Consider the following 18,991-nt stretch of genomic DNA (forward strand, 5'->3'; position numbering starts at 1 on the left):
AAATATCATAAAAGACGTTTAGAATAAAAAGGGAATAAATGTTATAACATGTTTTAAATACGTTCAAGAATAGAATTAATCATTCCAATAGCACCATTGAAAACTACACTTATATTTCATTTGATGATAAAATCTATCCCCTCTCCTTTTTTGCATCTAGTGAAACAATCATGTGACAACTGATATCATGTATTGGAGTATCAGTTACAGCCCATTACAGCCTCGCGGGAAATGCCGAAAGGGTAATGAAGGCTGTAATAAGGAAGTTGTTGGTTTAATCATGTCAGTATGTAAATTCCCTCAAGTACTCTTGCAGAAAAGTTCAGTGAAAGAAATCCAATCGAAAATCACATGACAAAAGCGTTAATCAAAAGTATCATTGTAAAAAAAATTAAATACCCATAGGTTATGCTCACTGCTTTATCTGTCAAACATTCCACAAAATGGAGAAACACATGCACTTGTGGAGAGGTGTTGACAAATTGTCATATACTTTTGGAGATAAACCAAATGGCATCATTTGTAGATTGGTTGCAATTAAAGATCACATTTTTGTAGCAACTACCACTAATAATTTATATTATGGTGAGGTATCGGTTTTAGAAAATAGCCCTCCGACATTGGTTTTCAAAAGAGCTCAATTTGAAGTTGTTGACATAGCATCCAATTCGGATTATTTATTTATCGTAGATAATAATGGACATGTATTGAAAGTAAATCCTCAAGATATGAGCTTAGTAGATACAATAGTTCTAAAAGAAGAAGTTAAATGTTGTAGGCATGGGTAAGTTTTGATTTATAGCATGTTTTTTTAAATCGTAGTACTTTACTTTTATTAGATTAATAATTTTTATTTATTTGTTATCTATTAAAACAAACTGTTTTATTGCAGATATAAACAAGAAAATGAAAATATTAAAGTAAAATCGATAGCTGTTAGTGATCAAGCTGCACTCTTTGTGACAGAAAGTGGACAACTTTGGGCTAGCGGAAATCAGTCACAAATAGATATTAATAGTATAGAACCTAAAAGGGTCAGATTTTTTGAAGGTAGGACTGTATCTGCTGTTGCATGTGGTTCTAATTTTAATGTAGTTGCTGTTAGAAAAACAACAAAAGGCATAAAGGATGATACTGATAGTGAAAATGAGTTGGAAGAAGAAGTGTTTGTAAATTCTTGTCCTCAGTGTCTAAATACTGTATTATTAAGTCCTACAAGCTTAACATCATCAGATACTTGTCTAACTGGACTTCATGCACAACAATTTAGTGAAGATCAATCAACCAATTCTATTAGTGCTTTATCAATTACTAGTAAAGAGCAAGATGCTATTTCACCAATAGATGGTGTTAAAAAAGAGCAACATTCTGAAGTAATTGAAAATGGAGAGTTATGTTCTAGTAATCCTGTGGATTCAGACAAAGAAGAAAAAAGGAATGTTATTTTTATAAATACTGAAGCTGCAAGACAATTTTTAACCAGGCAATTATCTTGGGTTTCATCTTATGGAAGTGTGAAAGAAGACATACCCTTGGAAAATGTTGAGAAACCAAGTAGATTAATTAAACAAAATGTATCTAATGTAGCTAATTTAGTATATGAAGGAGTAAAAAATGTAGGTGGTAAAGTAGTTACGTTATCAAGACACATGAGTGGAAGTTCAGATATAAATGAATTCAAAGACGATATTGGTGAACATTTTGATGAACAAGGAGAAGAGTATTTAAAACCTGCTGGTACTAGTTTAGCGCTAAGTTTACGGTGTGAAGAATTTCCTTGGTCATCTAGCACTGGTTCTTCAGAACATGAACTATCTCAACAAGGTTTAAATGAAAGGATTAACACATTAACTCGTGCTGGGAGTAATATCCTATCTACTGAATTATGGACATGGGGCGATGTGCAATATGGACAATTAGGAACTGGAGATATCATAAAACGCTCACGGCCAGTATTAGTAGCAAAACTTAGTAATACTGGACTTAGAAAAATTTCATGTGGTGCATTTCATGTACTTGCCTTGACATTAGATGGAAGAGTTTTTGCTTGGGGAAGAAACAATCATAAGCAAGTGACATTGGAACCAAGTGCACACCAAAGTGCACCTCAATTGTTCACCACTAAATTATGTCTAAATGAGAGAGCTAAAGATATGGCTGCTGGTAGTTTTCACAGTTTAGTCATGATGCACCATGGTCTATATTTTATTGGACAATCTAGGTAAATAGTTTCGTTATGAACATTATAAATAGGAAAGTAGAATAACACAAGTTAATGTTATCTGCTCACTAACATTGTTAATATGGTTTCAGTAAAGCTGGAGAAATGTTTCAACTTAACATTGAAACAAACACGGAATGCAGTCCAAGACAAATTTTTAGTTCAGGAGAATATAGTTGTTGCTCTGTAATAAATGAACCTGAAATAAATGTTTCTGAGGATCTGATAAACGATCAAATCTTCTTGGAAGAGATATTAATCGTTTATAAAAATTTAATTAAACCATTCCAAAAGAAAGGAGGTGCTATGCAAGAATCAAATGTTTACGAGACGTTATGTCGATGTTACACAGAGTTATTAAGTTTCAGTGCCTTGAATGTTATTAGTCTATGGGATTATTTTAATCATATTGGCGAAACATATGAAGTAACAGTTGTTGCCAATGTTGAAGAATATGTTACTGTGTACAGATATTACTTAAATGCAGTATGTGATGTTATTTCTTTGAGTGGATTTACATATATTGCAAAAATAATTGAAGTGCCACAAGTAATAACAAATTTATTTATAGAAAAGTTAAAAAGCAATGAAGTTAAGAAAGTTACTAATGAAATTATTATCACAATGGCATTACAACATCCACTGCATAAATTAAATAGGTAAATATTTATAAATATAAATATGTACATAACAGTAGACTATATTAAGTTTTGAAATAGTACAATTTAAAAAAAATTAGTCTTAAAAAATTCAAAATTATCTTTAGCATAATAATTAAAAAACATTGAAATTATTTCAATAAATACTACATACATATGTCACTGAGTTACTATCTTCTTGTATATAATAACAAAAGTTATGTTCTTATGTAGATATAAAAACATGATTTTAAATTTAATAAAGTGCAATGGTACACGAATGGGTGTAGAACGGTTACAGGAAGCTTTAATAAAATGGGAACAAATATGTGATGAACAAGAGAAACGTCAGAAGGAAGCAGAAGCTACCAAAGTATTTTGGGAAAATTCTGGTAAATTAGGAGAATTATTAAGATCTCCTGACAGAAGACTTATTAGAGAATCTCGAACTCATCCTTTGTCAATACTTAATTCTGGACGATTTTCTACGCATTGGTTTGTTTTGTTAACGGATATATTTATTCATGTTACTGGTACTTCTCATACAGTACATCCACTTCAAACATTATGGATAGAGCCTTTACCTGATTCTGAGACAGTACAAGTAAGTTAAATGAAGTAAAAATTTAAGAAGTGTTTGTTAATATCTGTTATATAAAATTTGTACACATATCTTCTAGAATGCTATATCAGTGATAGCTCCAGAAGATACATTTGTGTTATATACTCCAACGCCTTCTGAGCGTAATGAATGGTTATACGCTTTACAAAATGCTATAAAATGTAGTCTACAAAGGGTTATTGGACATATACCTCCAATAGTACGTTCTAGCTCATTTCTTTTCACAAAGCACAGTGTTTTCAAAGATGCAAAGTATACTGGTTCGTAAGTCACTGGTAACAGTATTATATATTCTAAATTTCATGTTATTTTTTGTGTTTTTAACTTATCATAAGATCATGAATCTAAAATGGAAATATCTTTTTCTAATATTTGTACTTTGAAGATCATTTAAGTTATTGAGATTTGTTTGTAATTACTGTAATCATAGTAATCAGTTTTTTGTAATTATAAATTATATAATGTTAATCAGAGAAATAGAGATTGATAAAAAATCTTATGAACATAAAATGACAGATTTTACTTTGTAGGACGATGGTTGAGTGGTAAGCCACATGGTTCTGGAAAATTAGAATGGCCCGATGGACGCATTTATGTAGGACAATTTCATAAAGGTATTATTCATGGTACCGGAAAAATGGAAATTCCATCACAGGGCGTGTATGAAGGACAGTGGAAAGATGGTCAACAGAATGGATACGGAACAATGAAGTCAGTTTTTTAAATACCTACTAGTCTTAAATATTAGATACTATAAATACCTAAATGGTTTTAAATATTAGATTACGTATAATATATGATATTGAAGATAGTATCTAAAATATTCTAGATATAACAATGGAGACTTTTATGAAGGATATTTCAAAGATGGGTTACCTCATGGGCATGGAGTTAAAAAAGAAGGTCATTTTATGGCATCTGTAGCATCTGTATATATTGGAGAATGGGCTGCTGGTGTTAAACAAGGATATGGAATTATGGATGACATCATGACAGGTATAATTTTATAATATATTTAAAAATAAAAATAAAATTAAGTATTTGTTACAACGAATATAAAGATCTATCAATACAATTATAGGAGAAAAATAAGTATTAAATAGCACTTCAATTGTAGGTGAAAAATACTTGGGCTCATGGAGTAATGGTATGAAACATGGTTGTGGTTTAATTGTAACATTAGATGGCATTTATTATGAAGGTGTTTTCATGCAAGACGTTTTAACGGTAAATAATTAAATATTTTCTCAATCTTAATGAATATGAGTTTGAAAAATAAAAGTAAAATATTTTTGAACAAAGGGTCATGGAGTTATGGTATTTGAAGATGGTACTCATTATGAAGGTGAATTTAAATCAGCTGGAATATTTTATGGAAAAGGCATATTAACATTTCGAAGTGGTGATAGATTAGAAGGTAATATGAATGGTGCATGGAATGAAGGAGTCAAAGTTATTGCAACATTACACATGAACAAAGCTAGTGGAAATATACAAACTGATTCAAAACCAATGTAAGTAAATTACCCAACAATCATTGTTTATATTTTGATTAAAATGTTTTCTTAATACAGGTCATTTGGTAAATTGTGTGTATCACCAGATCAGAAATGGAAGGCTATATTTAGACAATGTTATCAGCAACTTGGTGTGCCTGAGTCAAATTCAAAAGTGACTAGTAATAATGAGAAATCAATAGAAACTCAACGTGTTTGGCAAAATGTTGCCAGTATAATAACTAAATCACGTCAAAAATCTTTACAACGAAAAAAGCTTTTAACTGTTGCTTCAATTGGTACAGAAAAAAATAACGAAGGAACTGATGAATTAGACAAAATCCCTTGCTTTGGAAGAGACAAGCTTACTACTCAAAGTTATAATGACGTTCATAAATATTTGGTGAAAGCTTTTGAAAGTCAACACCACCCATTAGGTGCTCTTTTAACAGAAGTTGCTACTGTGTACACAGCTACTTACGGTGGTGTAAGGGTTCATCCTCTGTTACTTAGCCATGCTGTTTCTGAACTTCACAGTATTACTTCAAGAATATATGAAATAGTTACTTTATTATTTCCGGCATTACCACGAGGTGATAAAGAATACATATTGGAGACAGAAGATAGTGAAGAAGGGTATGTCTTAAATATTAATTTTAATTTTTAATGTATGCTGTACTTTTTTAATTCATTTTTTTTTTTAGCCAAGTTATAAGTGCTGCTGCAATACTTCATCCGGTATTATTACCTCGAGTACATTCAGCGCTTTTTGTTCTATATGCTTTACATAATAAAAAAGAAGATGATGCCTATTGGGAAAGATTAATGAAATGGAATAAACAACCGGATATAACATTAATGGCTTTTCTAGATATTGACCAGTTAGTAACGTTGTTAATAATAATAAGTAAAAATTATTAATTTTATTTACAATATTTTGATAAAATTTCAGGAAATTTTGGAAAAATGCAAACGTAATAAATTTAAATGAAAATGGATTACCGTATCAAAGTGAACCATACTTTAGTGAGGCCATAGAAACTTTGCAGCAATTGAAAACTACGTTTTCCCCGTTAGAAAAATTGTTAGTCGTTAGAAATACATTTGAGCAAATGACACAAGTAAGTTAGTACTTTGTTACATATTTCCTTATTTTTTGATTACTTCATTGCATATTATAGGCAGTGCAAAAACAATTGGGTCCTTCATATTTGTGGACAATGGATGAATTGTTTCCGGTTTTCTGTTTTGTTGTTGTACGTGCTAGCGTGCTGCAATTAGGCAGTGAAATCCATTTTATAGAAGACTTCATGGAACCATATTTGCAAAATGGAGAACTTGGCATTATGTTTACTACTCTCAAGGTTAGACGTTGTATCTATTGAACTCCACTTAAGAATAAAAGTTTTTAAATATGTAAACTCTTCTAGGCAAGTTACTATCAAATATTGCAAGAGAAGATTAATGTGGGTGACTGAGTGTATAAAAAAAAAACTAAATTTCCGAAAGTACGTAACAAGATACAAGTTTTAATTCATATTATGAGAAAATCTGAAAATAATAAATGAATAATAATTATATAAACATGCATAATACAACAAAAAAGTAACTTAAAACTTCAAATTTAACTGAAGCAGTGTAATGTAATCGAATATTAGACATTATCAAACAAATATTCGTGTATTATGACTATTAAAAGTAATTTAAGATATTTATTGTAATTATGTAAGTTATAATCATAACTATATTAAATTATATTTAACTGCGTATAAAGTCAGATTATAACATCATAAGTAAGTAGTGGAAGTACTTGCATATCAAATTATTCTATGAAAACAATAGTGTACAGTGTATATATGTGTACATTCAAATTAACGGAATATTAATTTATTTCATTATTTTGATATTATTGTAGTATAATATCAATATGATTTTGAGACAGAAAACGTAAACGCTTATTTATTTATTTGCATTGTCTATACATATATTATAAACTAAATATAGGCAAATGTCTATTATTGTAATTTTAAATGTCACCACTTGTTTCATCTGTACTACTTGCTTTCAAACTTAAATGCTTGAATGCACATAACAAATATTAAATTATATAAAAAACAGCATTTTCTGCATCTGTTCACAAATTAGTATGCAATGTTATATAACTCTTCAATTCATCTACTGCCATAAATATTATTTAACAGCATTACAATTCAACACCATATAGATGATGATATAAACAATTGCATTTAATAAATATTAATTAAAAATTGGAAAACATGTAATATAGTTATGTTATAATAACAATATTGTGATATTCTGTGCAATATCATAAAATTAAATGCCATATGAATGTGTATGATTAGAATTTTGTGTTAATATATTGTATGTACAAATTAAATGTCCCCATACTTGTTTTATGTAACTTTCAAGTATATGTACTGGATAAACAAAATTATACACAATGAAATAGTGAATATACTATATTTAATATTAAGCATTGTATTTAATCATTAAACCTTAACTTAAAAACATATCAAATTATTTGTCATAGAAATATATTTTTAAAAGGTAAGAATATAAGTATTGATTAGAAAGGTAAACCTATAAAAGGTTCAAATATTGCTTTTCTTATATGTAATACATATAATGGAAAATTGAAAATAAATTGTTAATTATAAGATATATTAAAATATATAGAATATATTAAAAAATAAAAATTAGACCATTTGTTAGATCTATAGTTACTTCTTACAAACCATATTATCATATTAAAAAATCTACTTTTTCAGAAAATCATGTAAGTAGATAAAGAAAAACTAAATTAATTATCTATTTTTAAATTAAGTAACTTTAAATAAAATAAAAAATAAATTCCTTTCAATTTTATTCCACTTTATTTACATATTAAAAACTTAATATTAAATCTGAATTACTTCATAAACTTGTTAAATAACACATTTTATGGTAAATAATACCATTTATAAACGATTCAGATTACGTTTAACGCGTCATTGAAATTGTAAATAAAAATTTTTGTATAATTTTTAATTACGTCACAATTGATAAAAATTCATTTAGAAACATGAATGACGTTACCAAAAGTTGAATTACATCATATAAGTGAAACACATACCAGATAATGAAATTGTGATGCTGTGTATCAGATGCTGGTTTACTTACTTTCTTCGAAGTTAAAAGCAATTTTTAAATTTAGAACGTGTTTACTTGTTCATAAATATATAAATTATTTGTAACATGTTTTTGTAAAAACTTTTTAATTTAATAATACAAATCGTGATGCGCAGATTTTAGGTAACAGCATGATCGCGAAGCAAGGTAGCGATTGTATCGTTACACTTCTTTCGTCTAAAACTGTACGTTTAAAAGGAGAATATTTACACAATTACGTTTAAATTTGATTGTCATAAATATGGAAGTAATTAGAAGTGTATGGAAAAAGCCCCTTTTGGTGTATAAAGTCGGATTACGGTCATCTTTTAGAAATAGGTATATGATGAGAACATATAACCTAAATCTTATTTTATATTTCTAGTAATACCTTGTAATACCTGAGATTAATATTAGAATATAGAATATCAATTTTATAATTATACGTTTTGCTACATTTCTGTATTTTATTTTTATTCATAAATACACGAAACTAAAACGAATAAAACTATTATTTCAGTTTAAACTAACATGTCATAAATGTTAATTTACCGGTATTTTATTATTTTCGTAGTAGATTATTAATTGACTGTACCATAAGATAATGCATCATCTTAATTTTTATGAAAAAATTATTTGTTTTCTAATTCGATTCTTGGTATGTAAAGTTAATTATAATTCAAGAAATAGATGTTGCTTCATATTATACATAAAAAAGGTACAAGAAATTTATAAATTTGTTATTACAATTTTCAAAGAAATTTGTATATAGTAAAATAAGTTTTAAATTATTTTTATACTTAACAAATTACGTATTATCTTAAGTTGAATTAATAAATTATTCAATGTTATAAAAAATTAATTTATCGCTTTGAATTTATAATATTTTATATTGCTTTTACTTATATCTATATAATGTATTTTACAGTAACAGCAGTAGTTCAGCACCAAAGGTAACAAAAAGGGTAGATGTTTCCATTAAAGATGACGATTTACAGATACCAAATGCAGAAATAGATTTCAGTTCACAAAATGATACAACATTTAATGCTCTTGTTTCTACTGAAGAGTTATTAGCGCAGATAGGACTGGCAAGAGAATTTGCAACTGATAGCAAAGTTGAACACCCTTATGTTGATAAGTTAAAAAGGATACAGATGATCTTATTTGATTTGAGTCATGCTATATCAAAATCAATACCTGGGAAATGCAAATCATTTGAAAGTAAACACATTAGTGATTTGGAAGAATGGATAGCAGAGTATGCAAATCAATTACCTCCTCAAGAAACTTACATTATTCCGGTAAAAATAAATTACATCTACTTTCTATTTTATTAAATAATTTATCTTTATTTGATTCTATGTATTCGTATTAGGGTGGTGGCAAAGCTTGTTCCACACTGCATTCAGCTAAAGCAATATGTAGACGCGTAGAGAGAAATGTTGCAACTTTGGTTCAAGATGGTTCAGTAAATAAAGAAGCACAAATATATTTAAATAAATTACAAAACTTCCTATTAACAACATCGCGAATTGCAGCCAAATGTGATCAACGTACAGAAAACATATATATTCCTAGAGGAGAAGTTGAAAAAAACGAAACAAATTAAAATATAAGCTGTGTCAGAAGAATCCATAGAATGCCATTTTTCAATATCTTTTTTAGATAAACGCTAGCATTTGCAAACAGCCAAAAACTGTATGGAGAAATTCTACAGTAATATCTATGTATATTGTTATGCTTTGAAAATATAAACATGTTGTAAATATTTTTTAATCAAGTTATGCATCAATTATTGATTGTATTGTATTATTTGTATTAAAAATGTACATAGTAATTACAGACCATATTAAGTAATTCAAAGTTTCTAATAAAGTATAATGATAAGATATGATCTTAAAATACAACAGATATATCTTGTTCTTTGAGGTATTGTTATGTGGAACGATTATAATTAAAAGAATGTTTAGTTACTTTTGGTAAATAATTATACATAATTTAACTAAATTTCTTTTGATGATTTATTAAATAACATACCTAAACATGTTATAAATAATTTACAGTTATACTGCTTATGCATATGGTAACAATTCGTTAAATAGAAATTCAACATTTTGTACCGAATGTATGATAGAAAAATATTTATGAAAGAAATATTGTTGTAAATAAATGTGTAGCCTTCAACATGGCAGTAAAACGCAGAAAAGCTGATGTATTAAATTGTATTAAATGACTGCAAAATTATAATGATTAAAATAACATTCAGTTCAAATCATTATTTATTCTAAAACTTCATCGCCTTCAACAACTTCCTTTAAATTAAGTAATTCCAATAGTCCAGACCCTTTTGTTTCAGATCTAACTAATTCACTTATTTCTCTATAATGACCAGGATCAATTAAACAAATTAAATCTAAGGTTCCATTATCCCATTCTTCTGTTTCTATCTTTGTTATTAATTTAATTATTTTATCCCTTAATTTTTTGGCCTCTTTGCCTGAAACCAAGACTCTGAGCCTCATCTGAGCTCTTTCTAATGGCATTATAGCTTTTAGTTGTGGAATTACATCTAATGCTTGTTGTTTTGCATTTCGATTGGGCTTTACAGAAAAATGCACATCTTTCATAGCTTTCTCTATCATAGTTACTGGATATGGACGTTTAGTTTCTGGATTAACACATTTATCGGCAACAGTTGTTGCAATGTCTTTGAACATCGAATCTAATGCAGAATGTCTTTCCTTATCAGAAACTTGGAGTTCGCCTTTTGTTAAGATCTCCTTACAAATTTCTGTTGGATTGTCTGTACCGAAAGCTTTTACGAGATCTTCTTTCTTTGCTACCTGACCTTTTGAAACATTTATAAATACTGTGTGTGTCTGTAAGACTTCATCAATATCTTTTTCTCTGAAATGTAATATCGTCATCACAATTATTAAATAATTTTAGAATCGTATTGGTCATAAAAAGAGATTGAAATGTCTTTTTGACAGAATACGTCAAGAAGACAAAATAAAATTTGTAGGTTATGTGTTGAAACGACATTTATTAAGTAATATACGTTGTCATTTTGATGGACTGTCAAAGACTTACAGTTTATTCCTCCATGAAACTACTTTGTTCCTATAACAAGCAATCTCAAATCGTTTTCCTGCTTTTTTCATACGAACTACTGCAACGTTGGTTAATCTTATTTGATTCGTTGGTGTGAAAATTTTCGACATTTTTAATAGTAAATGTACTTATAACACTAATATTTTTTTAAGAAAATATAATATGCACTTCGCAAAATTACGCACAATTGTTGTAAAATTTATACTGTATATCTTACATATTTTTATAAGTCGAAAGCACAGAGTTGCGAACGATTTCGAACTCTCGATTTATAATCGAATCGCTGAAACATCCATCTTCCTTTGTATTATCGATAAATTTTGAATATTTCGTGGCTTTTTTATGTATTTAGATTTTCTTTTACTGCAATTGTCTTTTAAATTATCTGTTTCGGTTAATTTCTTCACATAGAATGTTTAAAAATAGAATAAAATGTAGAAATCAAAAAACAAAATAATTTATAAACAAATACAAATATATTTAATCGCATATGCTTGATTTATATTTATGCGATCATCGATTTCAGTTACAATCGATGTAACAATTATATTTATATACAAACATATACCATTTATAGTTACGTAATCATTTTTAATTAAAAAAAAATTATAAATTTAAAGCCATAAATATATCTCCCTAAATAGTTTTTATTTTAATTGTACCAATAATAAAACACGTTACATTTATTCAAAGTTATGCGATTTTTTTATAATGTAATAAAATTTGACATATTTGATACATTAAATTCATAGCCAAAAATAACTTTTTTCGGATAATTACAATAATACACAACTAAAACTTTATAATTAATTATTTCAATTACATTTCGCAAATTTAAAAAATTAACGCGGGAAAAAGTATAGTAATGACGTCATTGTACGATAAGCAGAATCGCGGTATGCGCACGCCGTGGTTATGCGCATGCGCAGATTGCCCGCTACGTTAGACTGTATCGAACATGGCGGCGGCGAGCGTGATGCCGTTAGAAGTGCGTGAAAAATGATCGTTTTTTCGTGGTTCAAACGATCCGATTGTTTTTACGCGTGTGGATAGTGACAGTGAGTGTTACCTTCAACATTTTAACAACGTGGGAGATCCTTATCATGGCATTGGTCACCGTACAGCGGTCTCCAAGTGTGTCTAATTCCCCGCAGAGTTCGGTGAGTTTTCTTGCTTTGTGTCGCTTTGTCGATACCTACTGTCAATTGTAGTTAGAAACGCGTTATTTTAAAATTCACTTTTGACACCGTGTCCATTACCGTAGTTGAGACATATTGTAAACAACTGGACAATGTTCATATAGTCATTTCGTATTTGGTGTATTGACAGTCAATCGAGAAAGGCAATCGTGAAAATTCAAAATTCCCTGTACCGTGTGACAGTGAATGAATCAAACTCGTGGCCGCGAATTTTCCGTGACCATAGTAAACAAAGATTCGTGTTGACATTTCTCTGTCACGATAGTAAAATATAACTCGTAGGGCGCACGCGGTTAATCATTAGTCGTTCTTTATCTAATCCATTTAAAAGTATTTTTTATATTATCGTTTATCTCTTGCAGAAAGATAATTCAGGTTATTTATTATACGAGATGATTTATTATATGCATGAGTTGTTACGATGACTATTATCTTTCACTTTGCATGGTTCTGTAGGCGCGATCGCGTATGTAGGATGAATCGTTGATAAAAGATATTAAATAGAATCGTATACACCGTTCTTTCGAACTAAACGCTTTCTCCGTGAATTTTTTTCCATTCATAATTCGCAAAATCATCTGAATTCCTCACGGAAATTGATCGTTCCGTTTTTACAGTTTTGCTAAAAGCGAATAAATTATGATCAGGTGACAGGAAACGGAATATGTAATGATCATAGTAATAGGGAAAGAGTGAACGAATTTTCGCGTTTTTTCTGGTAAATTTGCCAACGCTCGAAAGCGTGGTGGCGGTGTTACCGATTGTTTGTGCACACGTTGCGTGCATTGGACTCGGTGACGTCGCGATGTTGTTAACCACACTCGGTTCGCGCTCTTCGATGAAAGAAGAGAGTTGAAAAAGAGAGCGAAAGGAACACGTGGTTTCCAGCGTAGCTGTAGTTCTGTGAACGAGTGCTGTGACTAGTATGTACATACTTATGTTTTCTCCGATCGGTCGAATGATTTTACTAAAGACATTGCTTCCAAATTGTTCACAATTTTCGTTTACTGCGATAGGTGGCCAAAGCCGCGAGAAATTTAAACTTTAAATAGGTGATCAGTTGTAAATAAATTGTTGAAATTCTAATAGAAATAAACTAATTCTGAATTTTCATAGAGCTTCACCAATGTTATTATGTATATTATATTGACATGTATACATATTTGTAAACACCCATGTATCTTTAGATTTCTAAATCATTAGATTTCTAGATTTCTAAATCCCTATATTTCTAGATATGTAGATCTTTATATTCATACGTATACTATCCGTACATAGGATTTAAAGAGAACATTTTAGAGATTTTTAAATGAATTTAAAAATGATTTTCAGTACTTAGCAATTTTTGGTTATTTACAAATTTGAAGATTTGTAGAAAATTTGGGTATTCACTACTTCGGTCAATTTCGACATTGTTCATCTTATCGATATGTCGATAACAATATGGCGACCATATTTATCGATAATGATGTCGATAATGCCACTGCTTGTTTCTAAGGACGATATTGTACGACTGATACATATGCAATATAACTAGTATTTTTTTATATGCAATATATGCAATATAAGCAAATAAAATATTTTTACTAATTCAATGACTCGATCGATCGGTGTTCTTACACCAGTCAGAAAACACCCTGTACGTAATAATACTTTATTCATGTGAAAAAAGAGATTGCAAGTGGTGTTTCTTGCGCATCAAAGCCAGTTTATCCAGATATGGAGTTCATCCGCGCCCTAGCATTCTCCACATGGCAAAGAAGCAACGCGCCAAGCCTTCTTTGCTTACAAACTTGATCAACTGAAACAAGCGTCAACCTTGGAAATTATCGGTTTTTCTTCCCCCCTCGTGGCCTTTTTACTTGCAGACGCCAGATCTCGAGAATTGATACGATTCTTATGGAGTTAGAAATTCGATTTTGGACATTTTAAAATTTGGAATTTTGGAAATCGGAGAATTGGAAATTTAAAAATTTGAAAATGTGGGAATTTGGAGATTTGAGAATTGAAAATTTAGAAATTTGAAAATATTGGAATTGGAGATTTGAGAATTGAAAATTTAGAAATTTGAAAATGTGGGAATTTGTGATTTGTAAATTGAAAATTTGGGAACTTAAAAATCTGGGAATTTAAATACTTTGAAATTCTTACAAAACTGAAAACTTTGAAAACTGAATTTTTTGTGAACTGATTTTGAAACAAAAATTTGTAGATTTAGAAATTTTTCAAAATTTGTAACCCTCAAATTTTTGGAAATACAGAGATTTGTGGAAAATTTGGAGATTTTGAAATTTCAAAATGTAGAGTTTGAGATTTAGAAATTTAGAATTTGACAAATTTCAAAATTTTGGAAATTAATTCATTTAATTCATTTATGAATTAATTTAAGTCCTTAAAAACTGAGGAAAATAGAAATAAAAACTTTCAGGAATGTCGCAATTTACAAATTTGAAAATTTGATAACTTCAAAATATGGAAATTTGAAAACTTGAAAGTTTGAGAATTTTTCAAATTCGAGAATTCGAAAATATAATTGACGTTGTATTGGACACATTTTGCGCTGGTTATGAATCGTGATTGATAAAGAACCATTTGTATTTTCCATTGTTTTCCCAATGCGTTCATCGTCGCGCAATATGTCTTGTAATAATTATCAGTTGTTTTCAATAACATATTTTATGTGTCTTGTAGTAGCTGCTCATTCCATCATACAGCACATCTGTTTTTTAATATTTAGTATTCATTCCATGTGCTTCATAAATTGTCTATTGCATTTTAATCGATAACGCACCAAGCGTGTCCTGAAATAATTTATTCCATGTAAGCGAAGACGCACCAGGTGTGTCCTACAGTGCTTAATATAATTAGTTACATACTGAGTTCTGCAGGAATACGCATTATACATTGTAACACACGTTACATTATTTTGTAGCTGACGATGCGTCTCACAACGTTACTTACGATTCACCTGCGACAAATCTTGCTTGAATATTTAATACATTCAAATTTGAAGTTCAAGAGCAATTATAATTTGTATAAGGTGAAGTGGGGTAAGTGCAGACTGGTTTTTGTAAAGTTGGTATTTAAACATGAGTATTTTCAGTCTGCTATGTAAATACTTAACGCTGTCGATATCGAACTCTTTGCACAATTACTACTATTTAATTAATATTAACTAGCACCTTAATTTTCCTCGTACATTTTGATTTTGATAGGAAATTGTTTAAAATGTCGACAACTCTGCACTTTCCCCGAAAATGGGGTAAGAGCGTAACTTGAAATTAAATACTGTGAAACTTTATTTCATGTGCAATGGGGCAAGAGCGGAATTATTAAGAAATCTGCTATAAAATGCTTTTTACTGCATTATGCAAGTACTCTATACTGCAGACAAGTACTCTTAGCTGAAATATAAAAGGGGATATAGCGAAACAAAACAAGGAAGCATACAAAACAAAACAAACATACTAAATGGAGAAATTTCGCTCATATTGTAATAAAAATAGCCTGTATACGCACTTGTCCCGTTTACGAACTTACCCCACTTCACCTTAGTTAAAGACCGTTGAATATAAAATAGTCACAACATTTTGACTTTCTTTAATGATTTTAATACTATTGTAGTTAATAGTTATTTCTGACTGACGCACCTGACAAACTAATCATACGGCAAGGAGTTAATGGTATATCCATGTACTATTTATTCTTGTAACCTACATATCGTATGTGTTACATCCTATTTAATTTAATTGACGCACGATGTGCATTGTAGGTACAATTTTGCACCGTCGATCGTGATCAATAACACACTATGTTCGTTTCATAATGAAATTGATATTATCAGTCGGTACTTAAAAGGTTGTCAGCGAGATAAGACCGCATAAAGCTCATACGATAAAAAAAGGTGTGCACAGATTAAAACTACTATTTTCCTTATTGATATCAAACAGTACGAGTAATTCATATATGCTTTAAAGGTAAACCGAAAAACGGCAGAATGGAAATCCAGATTGAGGGATTTTGAAATGTAGGAATTTGGGGATCTATGTATTTGTAAACCAAAGGCTTGGGATCTAGGAATTTTAGTATCTAGAGATTCGAGGCTCGAGGAATTTGCAAATCTAGGGATTTGAAGGTCTAGGGATATAGGGAATTTGCGAACCTGTAGTTTTGGGGAACTAGGCATTTTGGAATCTAGGGATTTAGGGATCTAGGGATTTCTGTATGTAGGGATTTGGAGATGTAGAATTTGCGAATCTAGGGATTTGGAAATCTAGTAATTTTCTAATATAGAGATGTAGAAATTTAGGGATTTTTGGATTTAGGGATATGGGGATGTAGAATTTTCGAATCTAGGTATTTGCTGATTTAGTGATTTGAGAATCTAGGGATTTTGGGACCTAGAGATTTAGGGATTTAGGAATTTGTATATGTAGGAATTTAGGGATGTAGATTTTTCGAATCTAGGGATTTTCGAATCTAGAGGTTTGGGGATCTAACGATTTTGGAATCTAGGAATTCATGATTCTAGGAATTTGAACAATTAAGAATTTTGGAATCTAGGAATTTGTTTATCTACAAATTTTAAGATTTGGAAAGTTAGGTACATGTATGAGCTTAGAAATTTAGAGGTCTAGGGATTCAAGGATCTATGGTATCTAGCGATTTAGAGACCTAAGGATTTGGAGTCTTCAAATTATTCGGGTATTTAAAAATCAGAAATCTTGAAAATTTGTAAAATTTGGGAATTTGTAAATTTACAATTCTACGAATTTGAAAATTTTTGAAAGTAATGGAAATTTGAAAATCCGAAAATTTGTGAACTTAAGAACTTAGCAGAATGGATACATATTTGAGAATAGAATAATTGTCAAATTTACGTGTTTTCCTGTTTGAAGGAAGTCTACGTTGCACCGGAGTGTGCGTGCCATAATAACGAGAGAAACACGATACAAGTAGAAAAAAAAATTGCAACTCCGGTGGATCGTCGTATAACGAGACCCTTGGCCTCGAATGGGTTAAGAGCACGTGGCGTACATCGGCATCGTCGCGAGTACGATTCGCCTTGAAAGTCGCGATTAAAAAAGCCAGGGTTCTGTGCGTCGTCGTGCCCCGTGGTCTTCTTTTCAACAGACTAAAGCTTCTATTTTAAGGCCGAACATACAGCCGGGAATGGAATATTGCGCCGCGGCATTAATAGCGGCTGCTGTTTCATGTCCGTGCACGATGAATTCCCTCGGGAAATTCGAGAATACCGGGTGTTAGATAAACGTGGGACATTTTCGTGGGTATCTATTACAAGTGATTAAGAACATTTACAGAAATATATACTTCTTCGTGCTGAACCTGTTTCGCAATGTTGTATTTTTAAATTGATCAATATTAATATAAAATGTTAAATAATTAAATGAGTTAAATGTGGCGATGGAATGTTTTTTGGTCTCGACTGTGATCACTGATTATGATATTAAGATATCTATTATTTGGGTTAAGTATTTGGGAGCTTGAAATTAGAATTCGGAGTTGCATGTTTTGTTATACTGCTCCACTACGATTTCATTATACAGAGTGTCTCACAATTAGTGTAGGTCCCTGAAATGGGGGGCAGCTGACATGATTCTGAATAAGATTTCCCTTTGCAAAAATGGGGTTTGAAGCTTCGTTTTTGAATTATTAAGTAAAAACGCGGACCAATCAGAGCAAGAGTATTACGCGCGCTCAGTTACTAGGTCTGAAGCTGTCGTTCTCGTGTCTGCGCATGCGTAATCCTCGCGCTCTGATTGGCCCGTGTTTTTGTTTCATAATTCAAAAACGAAGCTTCAAACCCTATTTTTGCAAAGGGAAATCTTATTCAGAATCGCGTCAGCTACCCCTCATTTCCGGAACCTGCACTAAATGTGAGACACCCTCTATTATTAGAATATTATATTGCTGTTCTATTACCTTTATTATGCAAACACAATAATACTGTTCTATTCTGCTGTTCTATTCATCACGTTACTACTTCATTAACCTACTATTTTTCTACACTGTTGTTACTGTTACACCATACCACTTATTACTGTTCTACTACCCCCTTGTTTTATTACCGTTAGTCATTAGTTTCATGCTTCTAGAATGCTACTGTTTTACTGTTTTATTACACTAATATACTATTAAGCTTCTATTGAAGTATACAAGTATGTACTCTGTTTTTTCATTGATATACTACTGAGCTTCTTTTGCAGCATTCTACTATACTACTTTTTTACTACACTATTATACTACTAAGCTTTTATTGTACAATAGTATACTACCATTCTACAATATTATTATACCATTTTTTTACTGTGTTCATATTCTACTAATCTTTTATTGTAGCATGTTGGTTTATGTACTGTCATAGTACTAGCCTTCTAGTCCAGTATACTATTATACATATTATTATTTCATTACACTCTAGTTCCACTGATTCTGCTTTACGACCATTGTGATATACTACTATCTTATTACAGTACTATACTGTTTATCTTACTTTTACATCTAATTCA

At 30.4% G+C, this 18,991-nt stretch overlaps 4 protein-coding genes and 1 long non-coding RNA gene across 7 annotated transcripts in view; 3 read left to right on the forward strand and 2 right to left on the reverse strand.

Moving 5' to 3' along the window:
* Positions 1–107: 107 nt before the first annotated feature.
* Als2 (Amyotrophic lateral sclerosis 2) lies at positions 108–7,471 on the forward strand. 2 transcript variants are annotated; one of them, XR_013041154.1, is made up of 14 exons: positions 108–784; positions 893–2,221; positions 2,314–2,880; positions 3,094–3,463; positions 3,540–3,741; positions 4,012–4,192; positions 4,311–4,477; positions 4,599–4,708; positions 4,784–4,995; positions 5,056–5,613; positions 5,682–5,858; positions 5,930–6,061; positions 6,159–6,341; positions 6,408–7,471. XR_013041154.1 is itself a non-coding variant. In XM_003702572.3 (14 exons), exons 1-14 carry the CDS (start codon positions 444–446, stop codon positions 6,453–6,455), a joined length of 4,614 nt encoding a protein of 1,537 aa, XP_003702620.1. In that variant the 5' UTR covers positions 108–443; the 3' UTR covers positions 6,456–7,471. The 2 variants fall into 2 exon arrangements, 1 of the variants encoding a protein (XP_003702620.1); XM_003702572.3 differs by having other exon boundaries at positions 5,930–6,098.
* A 606-nt stretch (positions 7,472–8,077) lies between these two features.
* Positions 8,078–10,420, forward strand: LOC100880565 (corrinoid adenosyltransferase MMAB). Its single transcript, XM_012283656.2, has 3 exons — positions 8,078–8,484; positions 9,074–9,449; positions 9,524–10,420. The coding sequence occupies exons 1-3, from the start codon at positions 8,408–8,410 to the stop codon at positions 9,755–9,757; spliced, it is 687 nt and encodes a 228-aa protein (XP_012139046.1). The 5' UTR covers positions 8,078–8,407; the 3' UTR covers positions 9,758–10,420.
* On the reverse strand, positions 10,410–11,569 carry Sbds (SBDS ribosome maturation factor). Its single transcript, XM_003702569.3, has 2 exons — positions 11,242–11,569; positions 10,410–11,055 (listed from the first exon to the last, which is right to left on the reverse strand). Exons 1-2 carry the CDS (start codon positions 11,370–11,372, stop codon positions 10,428–10,430), a joined length of 759 nt encoding a protein of 252 aa, XP_003702617.1. The 5' UTR covers positions 11,373–11,569; the 3' UTR covers positions 10,410–10,427.
* Positions 11,570–12,189: 620 nt separating this feature from the next.
* The window catches only part of ssh (Protein phosphatase Slingshot), a 163,079-nt gene continuing 156,277 nt past the window's right edge, over positions 12,190–18,991 (forward strand). For both annotated transcript variants that reach the window (XM_012283647.2, XM_012283649.2), the window contains exon 1: positions 12,190–12,422. In XM_012283647.2, coding sequence (XP_012139037.1) covers positions 12,366–12,422 — 57 coding nt within the window. In that variant the 5' untranslated portion in view covers positions 12,190–12,365. The remainder of the gene's footprint in view (positions 12,423–18,991) is intronic.
* LOC143266030 (uncharacterized) lies at positions 14,968–17,695 on the reverse strand. Its single transcript, XR_013041010.1, has 4 exons — positions 17,342–17,695; positions 16,112–16,270; positions 15,338–15,429; positions 14,968–15,262 (listed from the first exon to the last, which is right to left on the reverse strand). It is a non-coding gene; the product is annotated as an uncharacterized LOC143266030 (long non-coding RNA).

The sequence above is a fragment of the Megachile rotundata genome, chromosome 16, assembly GCF_050947335.1.
Source record: "Megachile rotundata isolate GNS110a chromosome 16, iyMegRotu1, whole genome shotgun sequence".
In the NCBI taxonomy this organism is placed as follows: Eukaryota; Metazoa; Arthropoda; class Insecta; order Hymenoptera; family Megachilidae; genus Megachile; species Megachile rotundata.

Bases quoted from the DNA above. Each gene is read 5' to 3' on its own strand.
- Sbds (XM_003702569.3), bottom strand. From the start codon at position 11,372: ATGTCGAAAATTTTCACACCAACGAATCAAATAAGATTAACCAACGTT. The intron at 11,056-11,241 runs GTAAGTCTTTGA...ATTACATTTCAG, and splicing joins GTTTCATGGAGGAATAAACT to AGAAAAAGATATTGATGAAG.
- LOC100880565 (XM_012283656.2), top strand. From the start codon at position 8,408: ATGGAAGTAATTAGAAGTGTATGGAAAAAGCCCCTTTTGGTGTATAAA. The intron at 8,485-9,073 runs GTATATGATGAG...TGTATTTTACAG, and splicing joins CGGTCATCTTTTAGAAATAG to TAACAGCAGTAGTTCAGCAC. The intron at 9,450-9,523 runs GTAAAAATAAAT...TATTCGTATTAG, and splicing joins AAGAAACTTACATTATTCCG to GGTGGTGGCAAAGCTTGTTC.
- Als2 (XM_003702572.3), top strand. From the start codon at position 444: ATGGAGAAACACATGCACTTGTGGAGAGGTGTTGACAAATTGTCATAT. The intron at 4,193-4,310 runs GTCAGTTTTTTA...AAAATATTCTAG, and splicing joins AATGGATACGGAACAATGAA to ATATAACAATGGAGACTTTT. The intron at 5,614-5,681 runs GTATGTCTTAAA...TTTTTTTTTTAG, and splicing joins ACAGAAGATAGTGAAGAAGG to CCAAGTTATAAGTGCTGCTG.